The 27,460-nt window shown below is 37.9% G+C and overlaps 1 protein-coding gene across 1 annotated transcript in view; it reads left to right on the forward strand.

Moving 5' to 3' along the window:
• LOC127447692 (partitioning defective 3 homolog B-like) overlaps nt 1-27,460 on the forward strand; it is a 466,221-nt gene that overhangs the window by 163,941 nt on the left and 274,820 nt on the right. The window contains 1 exon segment of the mRNA XM_051709699.1: nt 18,167-18,243. Within this exon segment, the coding sequence (XP_051565659.1) occupies nt 18,167-18,243 (77 nt within the window).

Here is a 27,460-nt window from a genome sequence, read left to right on the forward strand (position 1 = left end):
GAGCGAAGACTGCGAGCCAGGCCTTCTCGTCCTACATCAGTGTCTGACCTCACAAATGCGCTTCTGGAAGAATGGTCAAAAATTCCCATAAACACACTCCTAAACCTTGTGGAAAGCCTTCCCAGAAGAGTTGAAGCTGTTATAGCTGCAAAGGGTGGGCCGACGTCATATTAAACCCTATGGATTAAGAATGGGATGTCACTTAAATTCATATGCGTCTAAAGTCAGATGAGCGAATACTTTTGGCAATATAGTGTATTTCGTACGTTTATGGAAATAAATAGCCTTCCTTCTTTTTATGGGGTGCCCCAACCCATTCACATTCCAGAGAGACAATCCACTCAAACTAACATTTGACATTTTGACATATTAGAAAAAATAGATTTTGTGTCAAAAAAGAAAATGATAAAGACCACATTCCAACATTAGTGCAACAATCAAACCCTGAACTTCCCCCAGAACCAAAAAAAACAGAAAAAGACAAACGTACGCATTAACCCCACGGATGACAGCACCAGCTGGTGTCCATCCCTCTAAACTCAAACAGTCCATGTACACCTTCGAGAGCCCCCGCAACAACTTTTCCGTTGGAATGCTCAAGTCCGGTGTTTCTATACAAATTTTGTGAGAGAGAATTACACAACAAAATATAATCTATAAAACAAACTCCAGCCAATAGGCGGGATAAACACAAAGAACATGTAGATTCATCCACATAACTGTCCCAAAGGTGTGTTCTTCCACAAAACAAGCTTCAGCCACTTGCGGAACCAGTACAAAAAACAAACAAGCAAAAAAACAAAAAACAACAACAACAACAAAAACCGTTTCGTTTCCTCAGGCAGTCAAACGAATGTTCAGTGAGTCAGGCCCATTCGACTGTTACATGAGTGCAACAGATGACCTAATAACTCCAATGTCCTGCAAGAAATACTCCACAAAACAAACTCCAACCAATAGGAGGCATAAGCACAAAGAATGTGCAGATTCATCCACAACACTGTCCCGAAGGAGTGTTACTACACAAAACAAACTCCAGCCGCTTGGCGGAACCAGCACAAAAAGAAACAAAAAAGGCGCCCAGTTTCCTCGGATGGTCAAGTGAATGTTCAGTGAGTCAGGCCCACTCAGCTGCAACGTGAGTATCACACAGTGACTTACTCATTCCATTGACTTTATGAAGGACAATGCTTGTTGGGGACATGTAAATACTTTGGGGCCATCCTTAGCATCTATTCTCAATTTGGCCAGGAACATCAGTGCAAAAGTGGCCTTCTGTTGATGTTAGAGTTTCTTGCATTCCTTGAATCGATCACGTTTCTATCTTGTCGAATTCGCAAAGTCTGGGAACAAGAAAATGTTTTGGTTCTTCCAAGAAAGCCTTCCTTTACTCCTCGCCTCATGTAACACAATCGATGATTTCAGAAATTTGGCCAGAATTGATCGGGGCCTGTCTCCCTCAGCGGATCACCGAGCCGGAACTCTGTGAGGTCGCTCAATTTCCAGCTTATGGCCTGTTATGTCGAGCAGACTTGGAAAGAGCCGTCCAGAAATTCCACCATATTCTGACCCTCTGCTCGCTCAGGAATTCCAACAATTCAGACGTTGTTCTGCCGACTACCATATCCTCCAACTTTTCCCCGACACGCTCCAAGTATGCTTTGGTCGGTAGCGGATTAGCAGCTAATTCCCTCTTCAATGACTCCAGATAATCGATCAGTTTCTCGACATCCGCCACTCTTGTTACCATCTCAGGGAATTTCGTCTTCATGTCAGTGATCGATCGACGTATTGCAGCAAGATCCTCAAAGTTAGCAACGACCTTCATCAGCATTGCCGACACATTCAGCAAGTCACGCCGAATCTCTTTCACCTCTCTGGCGAAATTGGGGGGGGGGGGCTCAGCTTGAGCACGTAAGTGTATTTTAATGTCTCCAGAACCTGAGGATTTTGAATTCTTTGACATGTTGTCTTCCTAGAACAGTTATGGATCAGGGTGTATCAAATCTCACCGGTTTATATCATTAAAAGTATCAAAACTAGCAAAGTGCCCAGAGCTCGCCATTCACACGTCCGAACCTTGCATGGCGTCACGTGACCTTCCCGGATGTTTTCACATTTGAGTCTTCTTTAAATCTGTGCGTGCTTGTAAGTTATTTTTCCACCGAACAGGCTTTTTCAAGTGCAGGATAGTCACTTCAGGTGAGTCAAGTCATGTCGACATGTTAATTTTGCTCATCAAAAAATTTATGCTTTTGAGTAAGTAATCTAGAAAATGACTGTTTTAGGCTAGGTATTCATTTTTTTTAATCTGTTGATTAAGAAGGCTATTTTCAACGAGGTGCCAACTGCTTAACGGTTTAAACTATCTTTTATTCTGTGTGCACGTCATATTTAGCATACATTAGGTTTATTGTAGGCTACATCACAGGCCCATTTTTTCTATCCTATAGCTTTTTTTTTTTTTTTTTTTTTTTTTTTTACATTTTAACTGTTATTGTTTAACGTTCTTTACCAAATAGCTGTCATATTAGATCATTGCACGACAATGAACTTTTCAGCACATTTTTGTTGCTGCTGTAAATTTGGCCTACCTTTTAATTATTTTCAACAATGTCCTGACTGTTTTAATATGTTAAGTACATTTTACTTGGTGAATTCTGTTTAGATCAGGCTATTGGGGTTGCACTATTGGTCCTGCACTATTCATTCAGTTGTTTTCAATAAATAAACTTGTATTCGCTAAAGGTGAATGCATGTCATGTTCTATATTTAATGTACAATGATGATAATGCAAGGTGAGCACATCGCAGATAAATGCCCCTTTTCAGCTGAATTTATTGTCGGATTTGGAATAGATTAATTTTAAATGGGCCTCATAAACACAATTTTTTTTTTTTTTACTGTTTTCTGAAGATTGATTTCTTTTTAAACTAGTCGACTAGTCGACTCCAAAATTTCCGTTTAAATGTCAGTGAAGTTAGTCGTTCCGCACATCCTATACCAGATAATTACATTTTTTCCACACCTGTATTAAGCAGGACTTGAAAGAGGGGTTCAGCTGTTGCTGGACAGTCTAGAATATCACTAATGCTCGGTGACAGGTGGTGTGGAACCCTTCACATCTCAACTCTGTTTTCTTTGCGGTAAACTTGGTCTAGGAAATATGGCTGTATTAGTTTCAGGTTAATCTGTGCCAGGAAATTTTATGTGTGATGTCACTGCAATGGTAGTTAAGGACTACAGGTTAAATTTTGACCTCAATTCACCCAGAATATTCAGTCATGTACAGTTGAAGTCAGACGTTTACATACACCTTATGTTTAAAGTCAGTTTTTCTCAATTCCTGATATTTAATCATAGAAAACATTCCCTGTCTTAGGTCAGTTAGGATCACTACTTTATTTTAAGAATGTGAAATGTCTGGAGTTGTCCCAGTTGTTAGGGTGGGTAGAGTCACATGGGGTAACCTCCTCGTGATCACAGTTATGTGGTTAGTTCACGGTGGGGCGCATGGCGAGTTGAGCGTGGTTGCCACAGTGGATAGCGTGAAGCCTCCACACACGTCTCCATGGCAACAAGCCACGTGATAAGATGCGCGGGTTAACGGTCTTAGACGCGGAGGCGACTGGGGTTCGTCCTCCACCAACCGGACTGAGGCGAATCACTACGCGACCACGAGGACTTAAAAGCACATTGGGAATTGGGCATTTCCAAATTCCCCCCCAAAAAAATATATATAAAAAATAAAATATATATATATAATGTGAAATGTCAGAATAATAGTAAAGAGAATTATTTATTTCAGCTTTTATTTCTTTCATCACATTCCCAGTGGGTCAGAAGTTTACATACGCTTTGTTAGTATGTGGTAGCATTGCCTTTAAATTGTTTATCTTGGGTCAGACATTTTGGGTAGCCTTCCACAAGCTTCTCACAATAAGTTGCTGGAATTTTGGCCCATTTCTCCAGACAGAACTGGTGTAACTGAGTAAGGTTTGTAGGCCTCCTTGCTCGCACACGCTTGTTCAGTTCTGCCCACAAATTTTCTATCAGATTGAGGTCAGGGATTTGTGATGGCCACTCCAATACCTTGACTTTGTTGTCCTTAAGCCATTTTGCCACAACTTTGGAGGTATGCTTGGGGTCATTGTCTATTTTGAAGACCCATTTGCGACCAAGCTTTAACTTCCTGGCTGATATCTTGAGATGTTGCTTCAATATATCCACATCATTTTCCTTCCTCATGAAGCCATCTATTTTGTTAATTGCACTAGTCCCTCCTGCATAAAAGCACCCCCACAACATGATGCTGCCACCCCCATGCTTCAGGGTTGGGATGGTGTTCTTCGGCTTGCAAGCCTCACCCTTTTTCCTCCAAACATAACGATGGTAATTATAGCCAAACAGTTCAATTTTTGTTTCATCAGACCAGAGGACGTTTCTCCAGAAAGTAAGATCTTTGTCCCCATGTGCACTTGCAAACTGTAGTCTGGCTTTTTTATGCCGGTTTTGGAGCAGTGGCTTCTTCATTGCTGAACTGCCTTTCAGGTTATGTCGATATATGACTCATTTTTCTGTGGATATAGATACTTGTCTACCTGTTTCCTCCAGCATCTTCACAAGGTCATTTGCTGTTGTTCTGGGATTGATTTGCACTTTTCATACCAAACTACATTCATCTCTTGAGCGGTGTGATGGCTTCGTGGTCCCATGGTGTTTATACTTGCGTACTATTGATTGTATAGATGAACAAGATACGTTCAGGCATTTAGAAATTGCTCCCAAGGATGAACCAGACTTGAGGAGGTCCACAATTTTTTTTCTGAGGTCTTGGCTGATTTCTTTTGATTTTCCCATGATGTCAAGCAAAGAGGCACTGAGTTTGAAGGTAGGCCTTAAAATACATCCACAGGTACACCTCCAATTCAGTACACCTCCTATCAGAAGCTAATTGTCTAAAGGCTTGACATCATTTTCTGGAATTTTCCAAGCTGCTTAAAGGCACAGTTAACTTAGTGTATGTAAACTTCTGACCCACTGGAACTGTGATATAGTCAATTAAAATTGAAACAGTCTGTCTGTAAACAATTGTTGGAAATATTACTCGTGTCATACACAAAATAGATGTCCTAATTGTCTTGCCAAAACTATAGTTTGCTAAATCTATGGAGTGGTTTAAAAAATGAGTTTTAATAACTTCAACCTAAGTGTATGTAAACTTCTGACTTCAACTGTATATACAGTGCATGCCATTATGAGCTGTAGTAATTTTTACTAGAAATTCAATGTAAAAATGGTCTATATATTAATTATTTGTACTTTGGATAATCTATTGTATTAAATACTTTACAAATAGAGGTACTTCATCTCTTTTTCTTATTTTCTCATTTTATTTGAAAAATGATCGCAAAACAAGTATGGCATCAAGTCTATCATAAATTCTGAATAGATGAGCCACAATCAAATCCATTCAAACTTTCTAATGCTTTTCAGAGCAAAAACATACTGTACATATCAAGATATATAGAATATCTTCAAAAGGCTAACAAATATTGAGACAACATTTTTTCAAGATATTTTACCCAGACCTATCGCCTGTTTTCTGTCTGATTAGTACAGTGTCTCAGAGTTTTGTATGCTGTGTGAACTCACAGTCTCAACTGCTTTAAAATGACACTCAAAAAGAATACGTGATCTCAAACTAAAATGGCTCTGCATCTAATCCAACAGCCTCTCATTCACAAACACCCTATTATCATACATTTCTCTGTCTCATGTTCTCCCTCTCTCACTCTCTCTTTCTCACTCTCTTTTAGCCCATTGGGTGTAATTAAACTCACAATTGTCAAGTCATTTTTATTTGTATAACGCTTTTCACAACACACATTGTCTCAAAGCAGCTTTACAGAAAATCATGCTTTAACAGTAAATTAAACTGCAATATCTACAAAGTCTTAGAGTCATCATTGTGTAGTTTGATTAAATATGATTGTGTATAAAAATTAAATAGTTAAATAATAATTGTATTTAGAACCCCAGTGTGCAAACCGGTGGTGACACAAAACTCCATAAGATGTAGGTTAATGGAGAAAAATATCCTTGGGAGAAACAAGGCACACTGTGGGCCAGTTCCTCTCTGGCTAAACAACATGAATATAATACCAATATTAGTTATTTATGTGCAGTGCAAGTCATGGTTTAAAATTAGTAAACTAAGTAAGTGTTAAGGGTCAGTGTTTAAACAAAGATTTTGTAAGAACTGTAAGATTAATGACTAATGTCTTTGAAGTTCATCCTGGATTAACTGCAGAATTTCACATAGATGCATTGTCCTTTGTTAGTTGGCTGATGAAGGCTTTTGTTGGCAATTAAATAATAGTTTATGTATTCCATTTCAAGAGTGTAGTCCATCAGTAGACAAAGGTGATGCAGGCAGAGATCAATGAGGTGCATCACAGTTCAACCTCATTTCAGTGAGGTTTGGTGGGGTCCATCCTAAGTCCAAGGTTCAGGCAGTGGCATATGAAGTATCCAATGCTTACAGTTGGAGTTGGCATCAGTTCATCCTCTGAAGTAAAAAAACTGAAGTGATGTCTTGCTAGCACCGGCTGTAGTTTGTCGTCATCACTCAGCGGCACGTAGCAGTGGAGTCCGACTCCAAGGAGGAACGGAGCTGGATCTGGCCAGCTCTGGTAACCTCGGGATATGAATCCCAAGGTTGAGACAGAGAAACAAATAGAATAATATTAGCATAGATGCCATTCAGTTTATTGCAGAGTTATAGATTGAGAAATGTTTCATTGATAAAGGCTTATGTTCAGCTTGAGGAGAGATGTGTTTGTTTGACAGCGAACCTGAACAAAGAAACCAGTCAAAGAAATGCAAGAAACCTGCATTGTTCCTGAATAAATTGTAAGCCGTTTTTAAAGACTTTTTTTGATAGTTTAGACTAGAGACACATTCTCTGTCTTGTTCTAAGAAGTTTAAAGGGAATGCATCATGACAGGAAAGCATTTTCTTGTTTGTTTATTTCTAAGACCACCTTTAGAAATAAAAGTTCAAAGTACTTCTTTTTTTTTTTTTTAAACATACTCCTATCTCCAATGTTCATAAAACATAAAGCTCCCTCCCCAATCTATCCAGACCATTTATTAAAACTATACTGCAAAAACAAAAATTCTGAAATAGTCACAGTATTGAGATCACAACCATGGGCACATTTATTTATCAATGCCCTATTCATTTTTGTTACATTTGTACCATAAATCATTTTGATTCTGTGTTGGGTCACCACTTGATGCCCAATGTACGTCTTGGTTCTGAAGCAAAACCAATGGACAACCACTGATGTATATGATAGTTGATAATACAGACTTAATGTATGACTATTTAAATCAGCTATTGTTCCTCCTAATCTCTATAATCTCAGTAAGAAGCTTTTATCACAGGGCCTAGTGGGTATTGTCAAGTTAGTTTAGTCTTTGTATTCAGTTAATAGAGATGTGCATTAATTTAATTCAGCAATAAGCTTCTGAGATATTATTCACTCAGACACCTACACACAGATCTCTCACATGGTGGAAACCAAATGAAGTAGTATTTCATGGCCATTGTATTGAGTCTTATTAGGCCAAACCTACGAATAAATGTGACCGCTCCTAAGAAAGAGCTGAAATCCTCATTTCTGTGACACTTCAGTCAAAATAGCCTATTGACAGCTACAGCTGCAGTTAAGAGGACGAGATTGCTCAGAGCATATGTACTTAATTGTAACTGTGTGTGCCATTAATTTGTTTTGTATGCTAGAATATTGTGTTGTTTGTTTTGCAATATGCAAAACTATATTGGAGCGTACTGTGAGCATTACTCACTGTTTTGACTAATGGAGTTCCTTCTCACAGTGTTATAAATCAGTCAAGGAAAACTTAGCTGGTCTCCTAGCCTGGCAAAGCTGGTAAGGGTTGTCAGTTATGATGGTTTTAGAGGGGTTTTGGGCTCATGTCAGTTGGTCTGGCTGGGAAACCAGGCCAGGAGACCAACACCTTGACCAGCAAACCACCCTGGGCTGATTTTATTTATTTATTTTTAATTTTTTTATATCTGTCAGGGAGAGTACAGTGAGACAGCCCAATAGGTTTTGAAGACAGGCTTTGTGTCTCTTTGACCTACCATTCTACCATCTCTACCTCTCCCTTTTGGTCTTTGCTAGACCTGTCTGCTCTGCGTGTTCCTCCTCCTGGCTGCAGGCGCATGCGGCGTGTCAGTAATAAGCGAGTGTGTCTGAGAAATGACAGGGTTAGAGCTCACTAATGCACTCAGAGTTGCGCCCAAACCACAAGAGATAGGCAGAGAGAGAGAGAGAGTCCATACCACTCGTTACCTGATTGAGATAATAGGCCTGTGTAATTGTTACGATTGTCACTTCCCCTTTCCGACAGAAGTAAGTGGTTGAAAAGAGAGAGAAACTGCCCTCGGTTATGCCCTCACCTCCCACTGAGGAGCACAGGCAGATACTTTAAACTTTCAAGAAAAATACTCTTTCCTCCGCAAAGACAAAAGAAGTGCTGAAGTAATCCATTTTAAGAGATCTTAAAAGCCAAATTGGTGGGCGTCAGTGATCCAGAATTTCTCACAGTCTCTATTGGAGCTTTCACAGGCCATTACTTCAAGTGATTTTGAGATGTAATTAGTTTGGATGTGACTCTTTTTTTTTTTTTTTTTTTTTTTTTTTCACATAATTATTGCTGTCTTATTTTAGCATTTATTTGTCATCTTTATCTAATAGGAATTTAATCACCACAAAATATCCAATACATTAACCCAGTCGGAAATTCACGTTCTTGATTTCAGATTTTAAGCAGTTTAGAAAGGGAATATGGAGAGATTGATGATCAGTTACAACATAGTTTCAAAAATAGTTTTAGGTCCTGCTTATTATATGACGATTTACCAATTAAATAAATCCCAGCTGAAAAAAATGTCACAGCTGGTAACCACTGACACAAAACCCTGAGGTCTGATTGTTGTCTGATTAATTATTAAATATTTGAAATTATTTTATTATTTGAGAAGAGACTACAGAGTGACATAAGATATAATAAATTAGTTAAGCTTTGTAGGAAATAAGTTGCCTGATGCAGCAGTCAGTATTATACTGTAGTCAATATGCAAACATTTTTTTCTTTACCTCAGAATGCTGTGATTGACTAAGCAGAATCATGTGTTTCAGAGAGTCATGTAATACTGTCTGCTTTCAGTATCAGCCTTAAGCAATAACAATAATTTAATAGATGCCAACATTGGCCTAAACCGATATAGTCTCCTATATATTGTGCATCCCTAATTGTATTTTTGTATGCTAGTTCTAGTTTATTGTTTTGTACTTCACATCTCCCACTAGGGCTTTTGGCCTGTGATGAGGTCTGTCACATGCAGGTTTATTTGTCTATCCTGACATCATTAGAACCTTCGTCCGCTGGGAGGATCCCAGCGGCTGCTAATTGCTCTGGGAGTATTTTTTATTATCTTGAACCCTCTGGGTTTAATAGTCACCAACAAGTGTTACTTTTAATGTATCACTTGTTGGTGCTGTGATGCCTCTCTTCCTGTGGTCTTTGTGTGTGTAGTTTAATTGTGTGTATGATGGTAAATAACAATGTGAGGAGTTGGTTGTACTTTGTTGATTCTCACCATTTTTGCTTGTCGATAACCAGCTTTGATGGGAATTAAAAAAAGATTATAAAAAAAAAATATATATATAAAAAATACTAGAAGAAAAAAACAAGTCAACTTTTGATTCTTGTTTGTTCCCTGCCTTACTGAATACGGTTTAAATGCTATGTTGTTGTGCATTAAAGACATGACATTCTGAGTGAAGCATCAGCCCTGACTGAAAAGCACTGTGACATTATCAGATACCATGATACTTGGATATATACCATGGCACTGAATGATTCCCATATTCATATACCATGGCATTTACATAGTACTCTCCAAGATATTTATATGAATAGCATGGCAATACCATGGCACTGTGCCTTTAAAATATTATAACACCATTTTACATTTTTCTAAGTATATTAAGCATAAAACGTAACATGCATAACATAAGCATAACATCAAAGTTTAGGTAAAAAAAAAAAAAAAAAATATATATATATATATAGGTGTGCTCAAAAGTTTGCATACCCTTGGAGAATTGGTAATATATGTACCATTTTTAAAGAAAACATGAGTGAGCAGGCAAAACACATTTCTTTTATTTCTTATGGGATTCGTATTCAACTGTAGGTTATAACAGAATGGCATAATCATAAAAAAAACATGGCAACAAAGAAAAAAATGAAATGACCCCTGTTCAAAAGTCTGCATACCCTTAGTTCTTAATACTGTGTATTGCCCCCTTTAGCATCAATGACAGCGTGCAGTCTTTTGTAATAGTTGTCTATGAGGCCCCAAATTCTTGCAGGTGGTATAGCTGCCCACTCGTCTTGGCAAAATGCCTCCAGGTCATGCAATGACTGGCATTTTCAAGGCTTTGGATATCTTTTTATATCCTTTTCCATCTTTATAAAGTTCCATTACCTTGTTACGCAGGTCTTTTGACAGTTCTTTTCTGCTCCCCATGGCTCAGTATCTAGCCTGTTCAGTGCATCCACGTGAGAGCTAACAAACTCATTGACTATTTATACACCGACACTAATTGCAATTTTAAAAGCCACATGTGTGGGAAATTAACCTTTAATTGCCATTTAAACCCATGTGTATCACCTTGTGTGTCTGTAACAAGGCCAAACATTCAAGGGTATGTAAACTTTTGATCAGGGCCATTTGGGTGATTTCTGTTATCATTATGATTTAAAAAGGAGCCAAACAACTATGTAATGATAAATGGCTTCATATGATCACTACACTTAAATAAAAGACAGTTTTTTTTTGCATGATTAGTCATATTTTCACAATCAATGCCAAAATTTCACAATTTCTGCCAGGGTATGCAAACCTTTGAGCACAACTGTATATACATGTATAACAGAATATGTAAATGTAGGTGCTGTGACTCCTCACCATTTAATTTTGTAACCATTTTGAATGACCTTTTTACCTTCACTGATTCATTTGAGGCATTCCTGCAGTAAAAAAATAAATAAAATAAAATAAAACAAATTGAAAGAACAAATGGTCCATATAGTGTCTCATTTTACTATGAGGTCATAGTGCATACTCAATAAAATAATTAGCACAGTACTGTTTAAAATTGTTCTAGATGGAGTATTAATGTTATTACTTTACAATCTGAACCACATTTCTACGATGTGCATACAGTAGAAATCTATTGGTGTTCTTTGTTTGTCTGCATTGGTTTTCCCCAAAATGTCCGTAATGTTAAGTTCCCAATCTCCAAATTTGTTTATTTACACGTCTCCTCCATATACTAAACAGTGGAACGCATCAGCACTGCATTGACTGTAATACTGTAAAGATGCCAGGCCCACTGTAGTCCAACTGATGAACATAATCTTGAAGGAGTTAAGTGAGCAGATGTCTTCATTTAGAACATAGCCTTATATGAAGTTTGCCTTGGTTAAAACGATGAGACTCACCTACAGTGGTGGCCAAAAATATTGGCACCCTTAGTAAATATGAGCAAAGAAAGCTGCATTGTTTATCCTTTTGATCTTTCATTTAAAAAAATAAAAATAAAATATAAAATCACAAAAATCTAACCTTTAATTGAAGTAAAACAATTGAAACAGAGGAAATATCTAATTAAATAAATATTTTTCTCCAAAACGCATTGGCCATAATTATTGGCACCCTTTTATTCAATACTTTTTGCAACCTCCCTTTGCCAAGATAACAGCTCTGAGTCTTCTCTTATAATGCCTAATAAGGTTGGAGAATACCTGGCAAGGGATCTGAGACCATTCATCCATACAGAATCTCTACAGATCCTTCAAATTCAGAGGTCCATGTTGGTGGACCCTCCTCTTCAGTTCATCACACAAATTGTCTATGGGGTTCAGGTCAAGGGACTGGGATGGCCATGGCAGAACTTTGATTTTGTGGTCAGTGAGCCATTTTTGTGTTGATTTTGATGTTTGTTTTGGATCATTGTCCTGCTGGAAGATCCAACTAGGGCCCATTTTAAGCTTTCTGGCGGAGGCAGCCAGGTTTTGATTTTTTATCTGTTGGTATTTGATAGAGTCCATGATGCCATGTATCTGAACAAGATGCCCAGGTCCTCTGGCAGAAAAACAGCCCCACAATATTAAAGATCCAGCACCACATTTAACTGCAGGCATTGGGTACTTCTTCATCTCTATGTGCACCAAAACCATCTCTGGTGTTTGCTGCCAAAAATCTCTTTTTTTTTGTTTCATCTGACCATAGAATCCAATCGCATTTGAAGTTCCAGTAGTGTCTAGCAAACTGAACTCCCAAACAACTTGTGGTGATGTAGGTGATGTCTGATATATTTTTTAAGACTTTCTGACCCCATGACCCAACTAATTTCTGCAATTCTCCAGCTGTGATCCTTGAAGATTCTTTGGCCACTTGAACCATCCTCCTCACTGTGCGTGGAGACAATATAGACACATGTCCTTTTCCGGGCAGATTCTTAAGATCTCCAGTTGATTGGAACATCATAATTATTGCCCTGATGGTGGAAATGGGCATTTTCAATGCTTCGGCTATTTTCTTATAGCCACTTCCCATTTTGTGAAGCTCAACAACCTTTTGCTGCACATCAGAACTATATTCTTTAGTCACCCACTGTGATTGATGATTAAGGGAATTTGGCCTGTGTGTTACCTTATATTTATACCCCTGTGAAACAGGAAGTCATGGCTGAACAATTTTATGTTCCTACACTCAGGTGCACTAAAAAAAAAAATATATATATATATATATATATATATATATATATATATATATATATATATATGAATGGGAATATACTTCAGATATTTTTCACTCTTAATAATTTCTAGGGATGCCAATAATTTTGGCCAATGTGTTTTGGAGAAAATATATTTATTTAATAATGAGATATTTCCCCTCTTTCAATTGATTACTTCAAATAAAGATTTTTGTGAATTTTTTGAATGAAAGATCAAAAGGACAAACAATGTAGATTATTTTTCACAGCCTTATATGTTCATATTTAACAAGGGTGCCAATATTTTTGGCCACCACTGTATATAAATACACATGCCAATTTTCATGACTCTCCCAGCATGTGGTACATATACCATCCTGCCCTCCAGTGTGTTTGCTTTTCCCTCTCTACTCTATCATGGCTGCCGTGTTCTCTTTGTTTGGCACGTTCCATTACCGCCAGCTCCGACCATGTCATTCATTAGACGGGGGTCAGTGCGAAGAGATCAGGCACGACGAGCAAATAAAACCGGTGACACGTTCATCAGATCATCAGTCAGCCGCTAGATTAATGCCTTTGTTCTTTAATTAGCAACAGCACCAAAGCGTGACTTAAACGGCACAAACTAATCATTAAAAATGAGAGGAAAATGAATCACAGGCTCACTCTTGTTTTAATTTTTGGGGTGGGCGTTGATGTTGCTTGTGACAATTAAAAAGGTGTTGTGTGTCTGTATTAACAAGGGGACACGCCATCAGTTGTCACTGTTCGGTTAATTGTTTGCCTTGCCTGTCTATGAAGGTGGGCGCTTTGACATAACTGCTTGTGTTACAATTCACCAACACATAACAATTATGTCATCATTGTCTAACATTCAAGTCGTTCCAATCATGTATGACTCACTTTCTTGTGTGAAACACAATAGGAAATGTCAAGGAGTGTGTAAAAGCTGCTCTGTTATGGTGAGCACAGCTCTTCCTGGTCCCCATCAACTTTCATTGTTCATCTCATTTTGTTTTACGAATGTGGAAGATAGAAATTCATTCAGATTTGGAATGACTTGAGGGTGATTATATGATAACATAAATTGAAGTTTTGGGTGAACTATCCCTTTAATGCTAGACATATCTTCACTGCTTGGGTCATCACTCATTGACACATTTACCATGCAGTAGTTTATTCAGTGTAAAGCCCAGTCTGTATTAGAAAGGCCTTGAGGTGAAGTGGATGAGATATTCAAGCCTACAGTACATCCAGGCTTATTTTTAAAAACACTTGGCTCTCTATTCAGTTATTCGTTTTTACAGCTGGTACCAGAACATCTTGACGTTTAGATGTGATGTTCTGCACTTCTGTAGCGTTTTTGCCTGAAATGCACTTATAAAATTGTTGTAATTTTACACCCTGTCTCTGACCTTTAGAATAGTACCTTAAAGGATTGCTGCACCTTTGAGACTTTTATATGTATAAGACAACTTTTATGCAGACTGATTGCTTTATGTATTTGGCAACAGTATTTCAAAAGTTTCTGCTGTTGAAATCATCTGTGTACTGAAATTCAAAGCACTTCCTCCTTGTGGCTTAAGCTGGAAGTGTTGTATGGCATGTGTGAGCTCCAGTTTCAGGGTCAAATGTCCACAGAGTGGCGCCAAAGGCGAGTTGTATTCTTATTTATAAGAACTCATATTTTATTAATCATAGGCTCTAACCCAAACCCAAAGACCTATCCGTCAGTGGAGTAAACATGCAACCTCTGAATCTTGCTCATCATTGTTTTTATGAACATGATTACTTCCTGGTTCCTGTGTGTCTTAGAGGTTGCTCAAGCTGTGTGCCATCAGTAGCGCTAGAGGGAAAGTTGATCACATTTGAGTTGATGCAAAATGTCTAATGGAAGATGGCGCTTGTCAGTAATTCGGAAGAATGGGGTCGATATCAGGGTACATTTGGAAGCAACATGTCAATTTACTGTGTAAACACTCTTTCATTTATCAGTCCAAGTTGCTTTGTCTTGTTAACGTTAGAGTGTTGTTAACATAGAGTGGTTGGCTAAGTCATTTTTTTATGCCGATATGGAGAGAGCAGTGTGGCCGATGGCATATATAATGCAGAATAGATATTAAAGTGATAGCAAGCTGTAAAAAAAACAAAAAAAAAAAACAAAAACAAAAAAAAAAACTGAATTTTAAAATTCCTTAAAAAAAAGAAAAAAGAAATTACTTTCAGAAAACACTTAATCATCAGATGCGACACAGATTAATTATTAGATTAATCATCTTGCGCAAAATATCTATCACTCTACCACCTGAAAGTTTAAACTAGTTATAACTTTGAAGATGAATAGTCATACACACATTACAGTAAGCTAGTTATGTAGCTTCTCACATAGATCATCACATAAACCATCAGATAGACTGAGAGAGAGAAAGAGAGAAACCTGATTTGGGTTTGTTTACATTTACATTTTTTGATAGTTAGCGTTTGAATTAATGAGCATTCTATTGGCCTGTTTGAACACTGTTTGAAGTCAATGGGATTTTTCCCATTTTTAATCATCCGCTGAGCAAAAACCTTAAGTCTGATCAGTTAGAAAAGACAGCACACTATTCCAGAACAGTTTGAAGGTCTGTGCTGAGTTTGGTGGATGTAGCTTGAATGCTCTAGGAGGATTTAGTGTTTGAAATTTTAGTCTTGATTTAAGTATTTTGACAAAAGTGCTGTAAGTGATATTTTTCATGGAAAAGCATGCAAAAAATGTTCCTAATCCCTTGTGTCCTGAGATATCTTACCGGTCTCTGTGACAGTGTGGACTTTGTAAACAGCAAACACATTGATGCTTTTCACCTGTCAATCATTTAGCTTGTTCTCATTGTGTTGTATTGAAGCGGATCATTGAGGCTATGATTCATAATGTTTGTCAGTTGAGGTCGCTATTGTGTCACTGTTGAATTTGACAGCCACAGTAACAAAGTAACTTTTGCTCTGTTTTGGTCTCAGAATTATCTTTGGAGGGCAGTTTTGGACTGAGGGGTCGTGGCTGATTCAACGGCTCTGTCACGTGAAAGCTTCAGAAGCCAAAATCGCTTACAGCACCTTTGACCAAGTTGGTAGAATAACATTATGTTGGCTTTTGTCAATCCAACATAATAAATTAAACGTTTCAATACAGGATGATGCATCACAATGTCATAATCAGATCGCAACAGAAGTGACATCAGCAAAAGAGCAACAGAGTCCAAGCATGTCTGGGGTCAGTCTCTCTCGAGTGATTTGCTTCACTTTTGTCTAGCACAGCACCTCATACTGATTGCATTGAGAAATACCTGTTTACAAAGTAGTTATACACAGATCTAATGTATATCAATACAATACATTGAGAAAAAGGATTGCGATATAATGCTATCAACACAGCCCTGCATCAAGCCATTCTTTTCTTCAGAAACCTGATTTCCATGATATGCCCTTTTAAAGGAAAGTCCTTTTGCATTTTGTGCAAGTGAATGGAGCCTTATTGGGCTGGCCGTATGGTATATTAAACATCAAGCTCCTTTCTTCTCAAACCCCCCTGATCTCGTTCTTTAAATCACACTTTTGGCTTTCTAAAGGACAGCTTTGAGAGGCAGGGTTTTGATTGACAGGTGCTAATGGGGTCAGAGGTTACAGGCAAGTACATTAGGGCTTTCTGCTGCCACTGACCCCTGCCACACTTTCTGTCAAAGCTGAAGGGCAGCATGATGCATTTCTCCTGCTCGATACATCTCAGTGACCAGCCCTCCCCACGGTTGTCACCCCCACCTCCCCTGGCCCAAAACTATGTACTATACATTACTACTGTGGTCACTACAAACCTCACAGTTGATTAAAGCACTTTTTACACATGCACACACACACACACACACACACACACACACACACACACACACTGTTTGATACAGTTATTCTCATTAATGGCCATATATTCTGATAGGTGCACAAAATCAACATCCACTAAATGATGTCTTCAGTATAAACATAGCCATCCAACTGAGGCTTGATATGCCACATACATTTAATTACTGCATCACATTGCACACACGTTACTCAAGTCATTATCCTGCTTCAAACCACATTCACACACATATGTGCTACATATTTGTAATTACTGTCATGCGTAATGGACCTACATGACTAATGATCATTCTCAAATCCTGACATGAGATACATTTAGTGTATTTCTTGACAAAAATTCATCAGTTATGGCACATCTACTCTAATGGTCTTTTTATTCAGGAATCAGCAGCCATTTCTGTCAGAGGAAATGCTTCCCTTGAGTACTGCAACTAGTTGACAAGTGAAATAACATTGTTATATGGGTCTTTTTCGTAGGGAGATGTAAAGGAGACTCATTTTACTCATCAGTAGCTAGCGTTGACATTTATTTAAAAGCTGTTTATTTTACCATTAAATGCAGCCATTTTTCTTTCGTTTTGTCTTTTGTGAGTGTTGCTTTGGATAATTTTAGGGGACATTCATGAATACATTATTTTTGCAGTCCTGTGCTAATCTGTGCTAATTTTTAATTGTTGTTCCATGTACATTCATCAGATGGACATCTTTGATTAAAGATGGCTTGCCAAGTCAAGAATAGTTGTCATGAAGGATAGTGGTCATGGCCCAAAAATGAGTGACAGGTCTGTTCCGATAGTGTTAAGGACAGAGAAAAAAGAAAAAAATAACTGTACAAAATGCAGCACAGTTAGGATAGTGAAAGGAGAGGTTCAATCAAACTCGTAAAAATGCTCTGATACCAAAAACCGAATTGTGCTGTGCACTTCAAAATGAATATGTGAGGCCGGCTGCTCATACACGGAAAACCATAGATATCTACAGTACATGGAAAACACCAAGAGTTTTGGTGGAAATTCATCTGCCACTTGACAGTATGGCTAATATTAATACAGTATTTGGCCCAGGGTTTGGTCCATATGTTAGACTGGTTAACCACAGTTCTGCCATTGTTCATGCATTTACTAAATTTTCAATTTTTCTATTCAGCCTATGGTAATTTTGAAAATTGATGGGTCTATGCAGTTCATTGTAATTGTATTTACTTTCAATTTTATTTTAAGGAAATACAGTATTTGTTAACTTGTAAAATCTGGGTCCTGAATCAAAGCCAGTTAAGAACCACTGCCCTGGTTGATGGTGTGGTCTCTTTGGACAGTGAGCCTTTTATTATATGAGTTTGTCTTGCTGTTCAGTTTATCTCACTGTTTCTGTGCATTTGTTCTGTTTCCGTAGGGGCTACACGTGCAGACTGACATGGACTTTGCAGCTGAAAAATCTGGTAGCAACAAATCTGGCCATTTCAGTGTCAAGTAAGAAATCTGTGTGAATGTATGTGCCACGTGAGACTGAAATAAAAAGAAAAAAAAGAAAAAAAAAAGGTTTTCCTCATTTAAAAAGTTTTACTTCTAAAGAAATGAATTGTATTTTTAAAAAACATACTCATGATTTTAAGCATATGAGATGAAGACACCAGTCTTATCAGTAACATTTTAAAAGCGTTTTTATTCTACATGGAGAGGGTCCCCTCATGGGGGCTGCCATGTTTGGATCACATGAGCCGGATACTACTTCCTTAACCTTAGGAACTACCCTGTCATTGGATATTTTCACTTAAAGATTACATTAGTCCTCTCTGACTGTGAATAGGGAATTTCTACAATGGCATCTGTAACTGAAAACAATTGTGTTTGAATTATGCAGCATCCAGGCCCCTAGGTGTCAGTGTAAGTCCAAGACATCACATGGAAAAAAAAAAAAAAAAAAAAAAAAAAATACTGAGTGCACCTTTAACATGAATTTGAGAATTTGCTCTATTTGGTCCCCCTTTTGCTTTAATGACAATGTGCATTTGATGACTCATGCTATCTAGCATGATTTGAGAATGAGCACCTTTGTACAAAAGGGTCACATGGTGACCCATTTGAAACTTGAACAGAAACTTGAACATTTCTCCTAATTTTTACATCATAAATGTTCTTTGTTTAAAATGTTTTAAATCTTAAATGTAAAAAAATATAATATATATATATATATATATATATATATATATATATATATATATATATATATATATATATATATATTAGGGCTGTCAAACAGCTTAAATATTTAATCACAATACATTTTTTGTAGTTAATCGCAATTAATCACAATATCTTTATAAGCATGAGTGGACAAAATATGCTTCATTCAGATGTATTTTTCAGTCATCCACACAAAACCTACTCCACCAACAGAGTTGAACAATAGAAAATAAACACAGCACAACTCAATTCAAATTATGTACAAAAAATGGTAGTTGTTAGTGTATTATGACTGGATTTAATTGCTTCTTTTTATGGAGTTTTGACAGACATGAAAAAAAGTCTGCACTGTCATAGACAGTTGACAACTCCGTGCAAAATACATCAAAAACTCATTTTAGACCCCGGTCACAATTGTAACTAGTGGGATTAAATGGGTTAATGACGGTGCAGATTACCTGCAGGGTTCCAGCAATGTCTCCAACTTCTGCATTGGCTAGTGCACTATCAAACAGAGACACTATGACAGAACCTTGGAGACAGCAGCAGGGTTTCCATTAGCCGGTAATCAGTACCGCCGCTCCCAGTATGCATATTACGCAGTCTGTATAAGGCACCAAATCACTAGGGGGCCACCAGAAACTCCACCGGCTGCCCTTACTCGCACGTTATATGTTATTCAAGGACCCGGTAGCAGTCGCGGAACACAGACGATCGCCTCGTGCTCGCACTGTACTTTGCAGTGCAAGGCTGGTGTTCAAATGGCAGCTGTCTTGCCGCTGCAATGATGTTACAATTTGAAGAGCTCTATCTGTGCTTTGCGGGCATGTGGCTATGCTACATTGATAAAACGTTAACTTTGACAGCACTATATATACAGTACTGTGAAAAATGTTACATAGTGATGATTTCTTCAACAAATAATGCCATAAATAGTTTTCATTTATCACTTAATGTCATACAAAGTCCAGTAAACATAAATTAAAGCTAAATCAATATTCGGTGTGACCACCTTTGCCTTCAAAACAGCACCAATTTTCCTAGGTAAACCTGGATACAGTTTTTCCTGGTTGTTGGCAGATTTGATGTTCCAAGCTTCTTGAAGAATTCACCACAGTTCTTCTATCTATTTAGGCTGTCTCAATTGCTTCTGTCTCTTTATGTATTGTGGGGGCAATGCTACAGTATCTGTTGCAGAGCTCCCTGTTCTTCTATTCTATTATATTTGCAAAAGGAATGTTTTGGAGTCTAACATTTATATTTCATATTGACACACTAAAGCTGAAGATATTAATTAACCATCTTAAGGCAAATCTTTTTGTGAAACAGCTTATGTGCCTAAGACTTTTGTACAGTAATATATATATTAGTACTGTCAAAGTGTTTAGTATATATAATCCTAATTTTGTGTAGTCTCTGTGTTTTGGACCCTACTGTTATCTATTTATGTTGTTTTTTTGTGTTTATCTCTTTGTTCTCTCTCTCTCTCTCTCTCTCTCTCTCTCTCTCTCATATCATTAGCTTACATCCCAATTTCTTCTGCTCCTCATTGAGAAGATCAAGGCTTTATGGCACTTGCATATAAAATTATTATTCATTAAGCAGTTTCAGAAAGCAGAGGGGAAGGGCTCACCCAACACAAACACATGCATTAATCAAGGAGAGAGATGACTAATGAGGCAGTGTGGGATTAGAGACTATCTCGCCAGCCTCCTCTGAGTCCCAGAGCGTATCCGAACATTAGAGCCCGGCACACACCCGGCCTTCTGATTGACACTTCTCATACACTCTCTTCTCCTGAACACCAGAAACACACACATACACTACTTCAGATAGAACCACAATGGTGTAAATATCATGGCAGTGTGCCATATTTAAACTGGTGTATTGCATTTAAATTATTAAATTTGAAAAAATATTTGTTGTTTTTTACAGTAATATCTTTGTTCACAGTCTCTGATGTATGCATACAGTATTTTGTGGGAGAGTCAGAAATTCCATATGCACATTTAGAGCACTAACTGACAGTATCACAGCCTCACTGCCTAACTCCTGTACCGTCTCTCACACCAGCCTCTCACCATAGCAACTGGCTGTAGCCATGGAGCATGGAAGTGTCTTTGCCATCACTGTCAGGAATGCTTTATGCTGTCTGCTCTGGGCAAATGATCCTTGAAATTGAGAGGGAAAAATTAAATTATCACTTACACTTTGAATATAGAAATTGAGAGCCATAAGCAGTGTTTCCCCTAGGATTTTTTCAGCAGCAGTGCTGTTGTGCGTGTCCGCAAGCCTGCATCGCCGGACCCGTATTAACGTGTGTCGGTCAGAGAATAGATTAAAACAGGTGTGCAAACTCAATTTCAGCCTGGGCCACATCAGGGCTTATTTGTGTCCTCAAAAGGCCCTTGAAAATGTGGCACCAGCACCTGCTTTGGTAGCACCCATGCAAATTATATTTCATGTTATGTGCATTGAAATGCACATTTGAGAGTGCAGCATTCGTTTTGAGGTTGGGATGCAGATATTAACAACAGTAACATTTGTGGAAAACATAAACACCTAATTTTTATATGGCTAAATTGAAATATTCTGACAGTGTGAAAAAGATGGGTCTTTACAGATTCCTTTCATCAGGCTCCTACTGATAAAACTACAGTCATCTCTTGGAATTTCTGAAGGCAAACAAAACAACTTCTTCCTACAATCAGAGAGCATTACAAGAGTACAGGTTTTAAACAGATGGAAAACTGATAGCTTGGTCCATAATTATGAAAATGCACCATAGTTCTCCATAGTATCCATAGTTTTAACAATAGACCTTTTTCATACTCAGGGTTTTGGAGTGAGGAAGTAAACGATTGCAGGGTAAACTTCGCAACTGAGATTCGTCCTCCGCCACCCCAATTGAGGCGAGTCCCTACGCCACCACGAGGACTTAGAGCACATTGGAAATTGGTCATTCCAAATTGGGGAGAAAAAAAAATTATATTAAGTGAACCATGTGAAATCCCAACAGCTGCGCTCATAATTCAGCAGTGGCGTAGCGCCGCTGCAAAATGCATATAGGGGAAACACTGCATAAGTGCAGACAGCACTTTGATGATAACATTTATAGATTGTGGGAATGTGTAATTCAAGTGCTCTGTGGGTTCTTGGTTGGTCAACTTAAAGGAATAGTTCCCCCCCATTTACAATCATTTACCGACCTTCATCTTGTTCCAAACCAGTGTGCTGCTATTCTTTTTTTTTTTTTTTTTTTTGTGGGGTGCAAAAGGAGATATTTGGAAGAAACTTCACGCAGCTCTTTTTGATATAGTGACAGTTCATTCTGACCATGTCAGTCAAACTTAAAAAACAAAACAAAAAAAATAAACAAAACATAAAAGTACCATTAAAGTACTACTAAAACAGTGTGATAGCGTGATACAGGAATATTTTACCATGTAATAGTAGTCTACTGTAAAAACAAAAATAGTCAGTTGTAATTACAGTAGTAATAAATATAATATCATAATAATGCAATATTTGATATAAAAAGTCAGAAGTTTCATACACTTAGGTTGAAGTCATTAAAACTAATTTTAACCACTCCACAGATTTAAAAATTAGCAAACAATAGTTCTGGCAAGTCGTTTAGGACACCTACTGTGTGCATGACACGAGTAATATTTCCAACAATTGTTTACAGACAGATTCTTTCACTTTTAATGGATTGTCTCACAATTCCAGTGGGTCAAAATTTTACATACACTAAGTTAACTGTGCCTTTAAGCAGCTTGGAAAATTCCAGAAAATGATGTCAAGCCTTTAGGCAATTGGAGTCAATTTGAGGTGTACCTGTGGATGTATTTTAAGACCTACCTTCAAACTCAGTGCCTCTTAACTTGACATGATCAAAAGTCAAAATAAATCAGCTAAGACCTAAGAAAATTGTGGTCCTCCACAAGTCTTGTTCATCCTTGGGAGCAATTTCTAAATGACTGAAGGTACCACGTTCATCTGTACAAACAACAGTACGCAAGTATAAACACCATGGGACCACGCAGCCATCATACCGCTGGAAGGAGTCACATTCTGTCTCCTAGAGATGAAAAGTGCAAATCAATCCCAGAACAACAACAAATGACCTTGTGAAGATGCTGGAGGAAACAGGTAGACAAGTATCTATATCCACAGTAAAATGAGTCCTATGTCAAAATAACCTGAAAGGCTGATCAGCAAGGAAGAAGCCACTGCTCCAAAACCACCATAAAAAAGCCAGACTTCAGTTTGCAAGTGCACATGGGGACAAATATCTTAATTTTTGGAGAAACGAAAATGTAAGTGTTTGGCCATAATGACCATCATTATGTTTGGAAGAAAAAGGGTGAGGCTTGCAAGCCGAAGAACACCATACCAATTGTGAAGCATGGGGGATGGCAGCATCATGTTGTGGGGGTGCTTTTATGCAGGAGGGACTGGTGCACTTCACAAAATAGATGGCACCATGAGGAAGGAAAATTATGTGGATATATTGAAGCAACATCTCAAGACATCAGCCAGGAAGTTAAAGCTCAGTCGCAAATGGGTCTTCCAAATAGACAATGACCCCAAGCATACCTCCAAAGTTGTGGCAAAATGGCTTAAGGACAACAAAGTCAAGGTATTGGAGTGGCCATCACAAAGCCCTGATCTCAGTACGATAGAATATTTGTAGGCAGAACTGAAAAAGAAATGAAATCTGAAATCATTCTGTCTACTATTATTCTGACATTTCACATTCTTAAAATAAAGTAGTGATCCTAACTGACCTAAGAAAGTGAATGTTTTCTATGATTAAATGTCAGGAATTGTGAAAAAAACTGAGTTTAAATGTATTTGGCTAAGGTGTATGTAAACTTCTGACTTCAACTGTATGTGTGTGTTTGTATATATATATACACACACGTAGACTGGCAGCCAAAAGTTTGGAAAAATGTACAGATTTTGCTCTTATGGAAAGAAATTGGTACTTTTATTCAACAAAGTGGCATTCAGCTGATCACAATTTACTATTAATTTACTCAAATACACAAAATTACTATTACAATAAAAAATTATTTTACAAAAATAAGAACTTCTTAAACTACTTTAAAGAGTTCTCATAAAAAAATCCTCCACGTGCAGCAGTGACAGCTTTGCAGATCCTTGGCGTTCTAGTTGACAGTTTGTCCAGATACTCAGGTGACATTTCACCCCACGCTTCCTGTGTCCAGTGTCTGTATTTCTTTGCCCACTCTAACCTTTTCTTTTTGTTTTTCTGTTTCAAAAGTTGCTTTTTTCTTTGCAATTTTTCCCATAAGGCCTGCACCCCTGAGTCTTCTCTTTACTGTTGTACATGAAACTGGTGTTGAGCAGGTAGAATTCAATGAAGCTGTCAGCTGAGGACATGTGAATCATCTATTTCTCAAACTAGAGACTCTGATGTACTTAACCTCTTGTTTAGTTGTACATCTGGCCTTCCACATCTCTTTCTGTCCTTGTTAGAGCCAGTTGTCCTTTGTCTTTGAAGACTGTAGTGTACACCTTTGTATGAAATCTTCAGTTTTTTGGCAATTTCAAGCATTGTTTAGCCTTCATTCCTCAAAACAATGATTGACTGATGAGTTTCTAGAGAAAGCGGTTTCTTTTTTGCCATTTTTGACCTAATAATGACCTTAAGACATGTCAGTCTATTGCATATGTGGGAACTCAAAAACAAACACAAAGACAATGTTAAGCTTCATTTAACGAACCAAATATCCAATGTTTGATATAATAAGTGATATGTATATATATAAATATATAAGCTTGTACATTATTGGTACAGGTTATTTTGGACAAAGGTTTATTCATTTTAAAAGCAAATAAAGGGATGTATTGTTTGTCATACTAAGAATTTATTTATTTGGACATTTGATCACTGATAATGCTTTTTAAACAATTCATCAAAAGAACTGACTAAGGAGGTGTTTTTTCGTGAATCAAATAGTGCTTTGCTAGCTGTGTGAGTATACGGTATGAGCATTTTTTTTTCTTTCTTCCTCACTTTCTAAATTTCCCCTGGACTGTTATCTATTTGCTTTGTAACTTTGTCTCATTTGGCCTTTTTGCACTTCTTTTTGCACTGTGTTTCTGTCTCCCAGTCTTTCATCATCATTTTGTAGCATTGGGGTCTGCCACTGTGCTCCTTTCTCTATAAGTACTTTACCTCTCCACCTTTGTTCTTTCTTCACCTCTTTCCCAGTCTATTTTGTCTTCTCTTCCTTGCTCTCTCTTTAACTTTCTCTCTCTGCCTGTCTCTCTGCTCAGTCTGAGGGTCCACAGACTCATCTGCACACGCTTATCTGCCATGCCATTGTGCCGTTGACTCCCTGCTGTCAGCCCCTCGGGTGTCTTTCACACTGACACCAGTTTATCATGATCCTCTCATCACCCTCTCTGCCAATCACACACACACCCACTGATAACCATCCGCTTTATCAGACAGACAGAGAGAAAATCTTAAACCCTAACCCCGCCAGCTTTGAGCCCAACTCCTGCATCTAACTACAAAATTTCCCTTAACTGATCTTGATGCAGTCTTCGGGATAACGTTTGAAACACGCCGCCTCTGGGACTTCAATTTCAGCAAAGATAAACAGCAGTATCAAAGATTCGCCATATATTAGTTTCCGCCACAAGATTATACCTGGGTGCTTAAGATTTTCTAATAGAAAGCACGCAGTCTCTCTTGAATCAATTAAGCGAGAACTGTTTTGAAGTGAAAGGTAATTGAAGTAATGAAAAGATGTGTCGCAGGCAATCTAAAGGCTCAGCTGTCAGTATCACAGTGGATTAGAGACGTATTTGTGATGCTGCGGCGGATCAATACGGCAGAATGATGATGTAAGTGATGGGGGGTGCACGGACAGCCCCGTTCTGAGCTTGAGTGGTTGACTGACAGCACAGCAGTGAGCAGTTCACGTCTTCTAGCAGCTCAGTCTGGTGGCTTTACTGTACTTTCAATTTGTCATTCCAGTTTAGTTTTCAATACTTTCACTCTATAACTGTTAGTATTAGTTAAGTTTACGTTTTTTTTTTTTTTTTACATGAGACTTGAAATCATCAGATTATTCTGTTTTCGGCATGAGCACAAGGCTTGCACACATTTAAGAAGCCAGTAAAGGCTCGGACATAGAAGTTTTCTGTGTTCCAGGTAGTCACGCACACAGTCCAGTGCTCAGCCTTTTAATGTATACTCTTTTGACTCCAAGTGAATACGAACGCATTCAACTCATGCACACTACGACTGCTTCGTGATACTCTTTTAGTACAGTCAACAGCAGGCGTATGCGCCGATAATGTGCACAGACGTGGACTGTCCACGTGTCTAGAACAACTGGGACAGTCTGCGCAGACTGTGCTGATGACAAAATTTGTGACATGCATACTGCACGTGATCCGATCCAGAACAAGGAAAACCGAAGTATACTTTGGCTTTAATAATGCCGATAAAGGTGTTTACATGGCAGAGCAAATTTTGGTTAATTGACAAATATCAATGGGTGCCGATCAGTTTTTGCTCAAACAGTTTATGACCTTACCCTGTAAATGGCCACATCTGTGGTCAGCTTGTCAAGCATAATCAGTGTATGAATGTGCATGTGATTTATTTATTTTTTATTTTATTTTATTTTATTTATTTTTTATAAAAAATTAAAAAAAAAAAAATTAAAAAAATTGTATGGAAGAATCAATGTCAGAAACATAAATTTATTCATTTTTTAATATCTTCCAGTCCTCATGGCACAATAAAACATTTTGCAATAACAGTATAATGAGCAGTAGTATTACTGTGATTTTTTAATGTGCAGATAAACAGCCGTCTTGGTCTGTAAAGATGCACCTTTTACCCTATGGCCTCCTGTTGTGATTTTCAGTCAGGCATGAGCGAGCGTGAAGAGGAGTATTGGTAGGATAAAATATTGTGAGTTAAAGAATGTGTGGATAACCTCTCTTTTCCTGAGGCCTTTGTCTGCAACACTCCCAAACAGACCTCTAGTCAAATAATTTGCCCATGTGAGGTCTTAATGACTTAACCAGGCTGACCACACACACACTAATGCAAACACACACTTTTCCAGGCTACTATTACTCCCAGTTGACTTTAATTCTTTAAAAAAAAAAAAAAAAAAGTATGTAGTGCTGATTGTGTATGGCTGCATATGACAGTCTATTTGGAGAAAGGAAAGAATGAAACTGTTGAGATGCTAATGCAGGAGAGAGCTGTCTGCCCATGGCTCAGAGGAATCAACACTGATAAGCTACCCCAGCACAGATAACTCTGTCTGAGAGAGAGAGAGAGAGAGAGAGAGAGAGAGAGAGAGGAGATGGAAAAGGAAAACAACAACAACAGCAAAGATGGAAACAAAAATGTAGTAAGCATGGGTAAATCCTATGAAGTACAGTTTCATCAACTCCCCAAAACTTTTGTTAATCAAGGCCAAGACATTTAAAAGAG

The sequence above is a fragment of the Myxocyprinus asiaticus genome, chromosome 11, assembly GCF_019703515.2.
Source record: "Myxocyprinus asiaticus isolate MX2 ecotype Aquarium Trade chromosome 11, UBuf_Myxa_2, whole genome shotgun sequence".
Classification (NCBI taxonomy): domain Eukaryota; kingdom Metazoa; phylum Chordata; class Actinopteri; order Cypriniformes; family Catostomidae; genus Myxocyprinus; species Myxocyprinus asiaticus.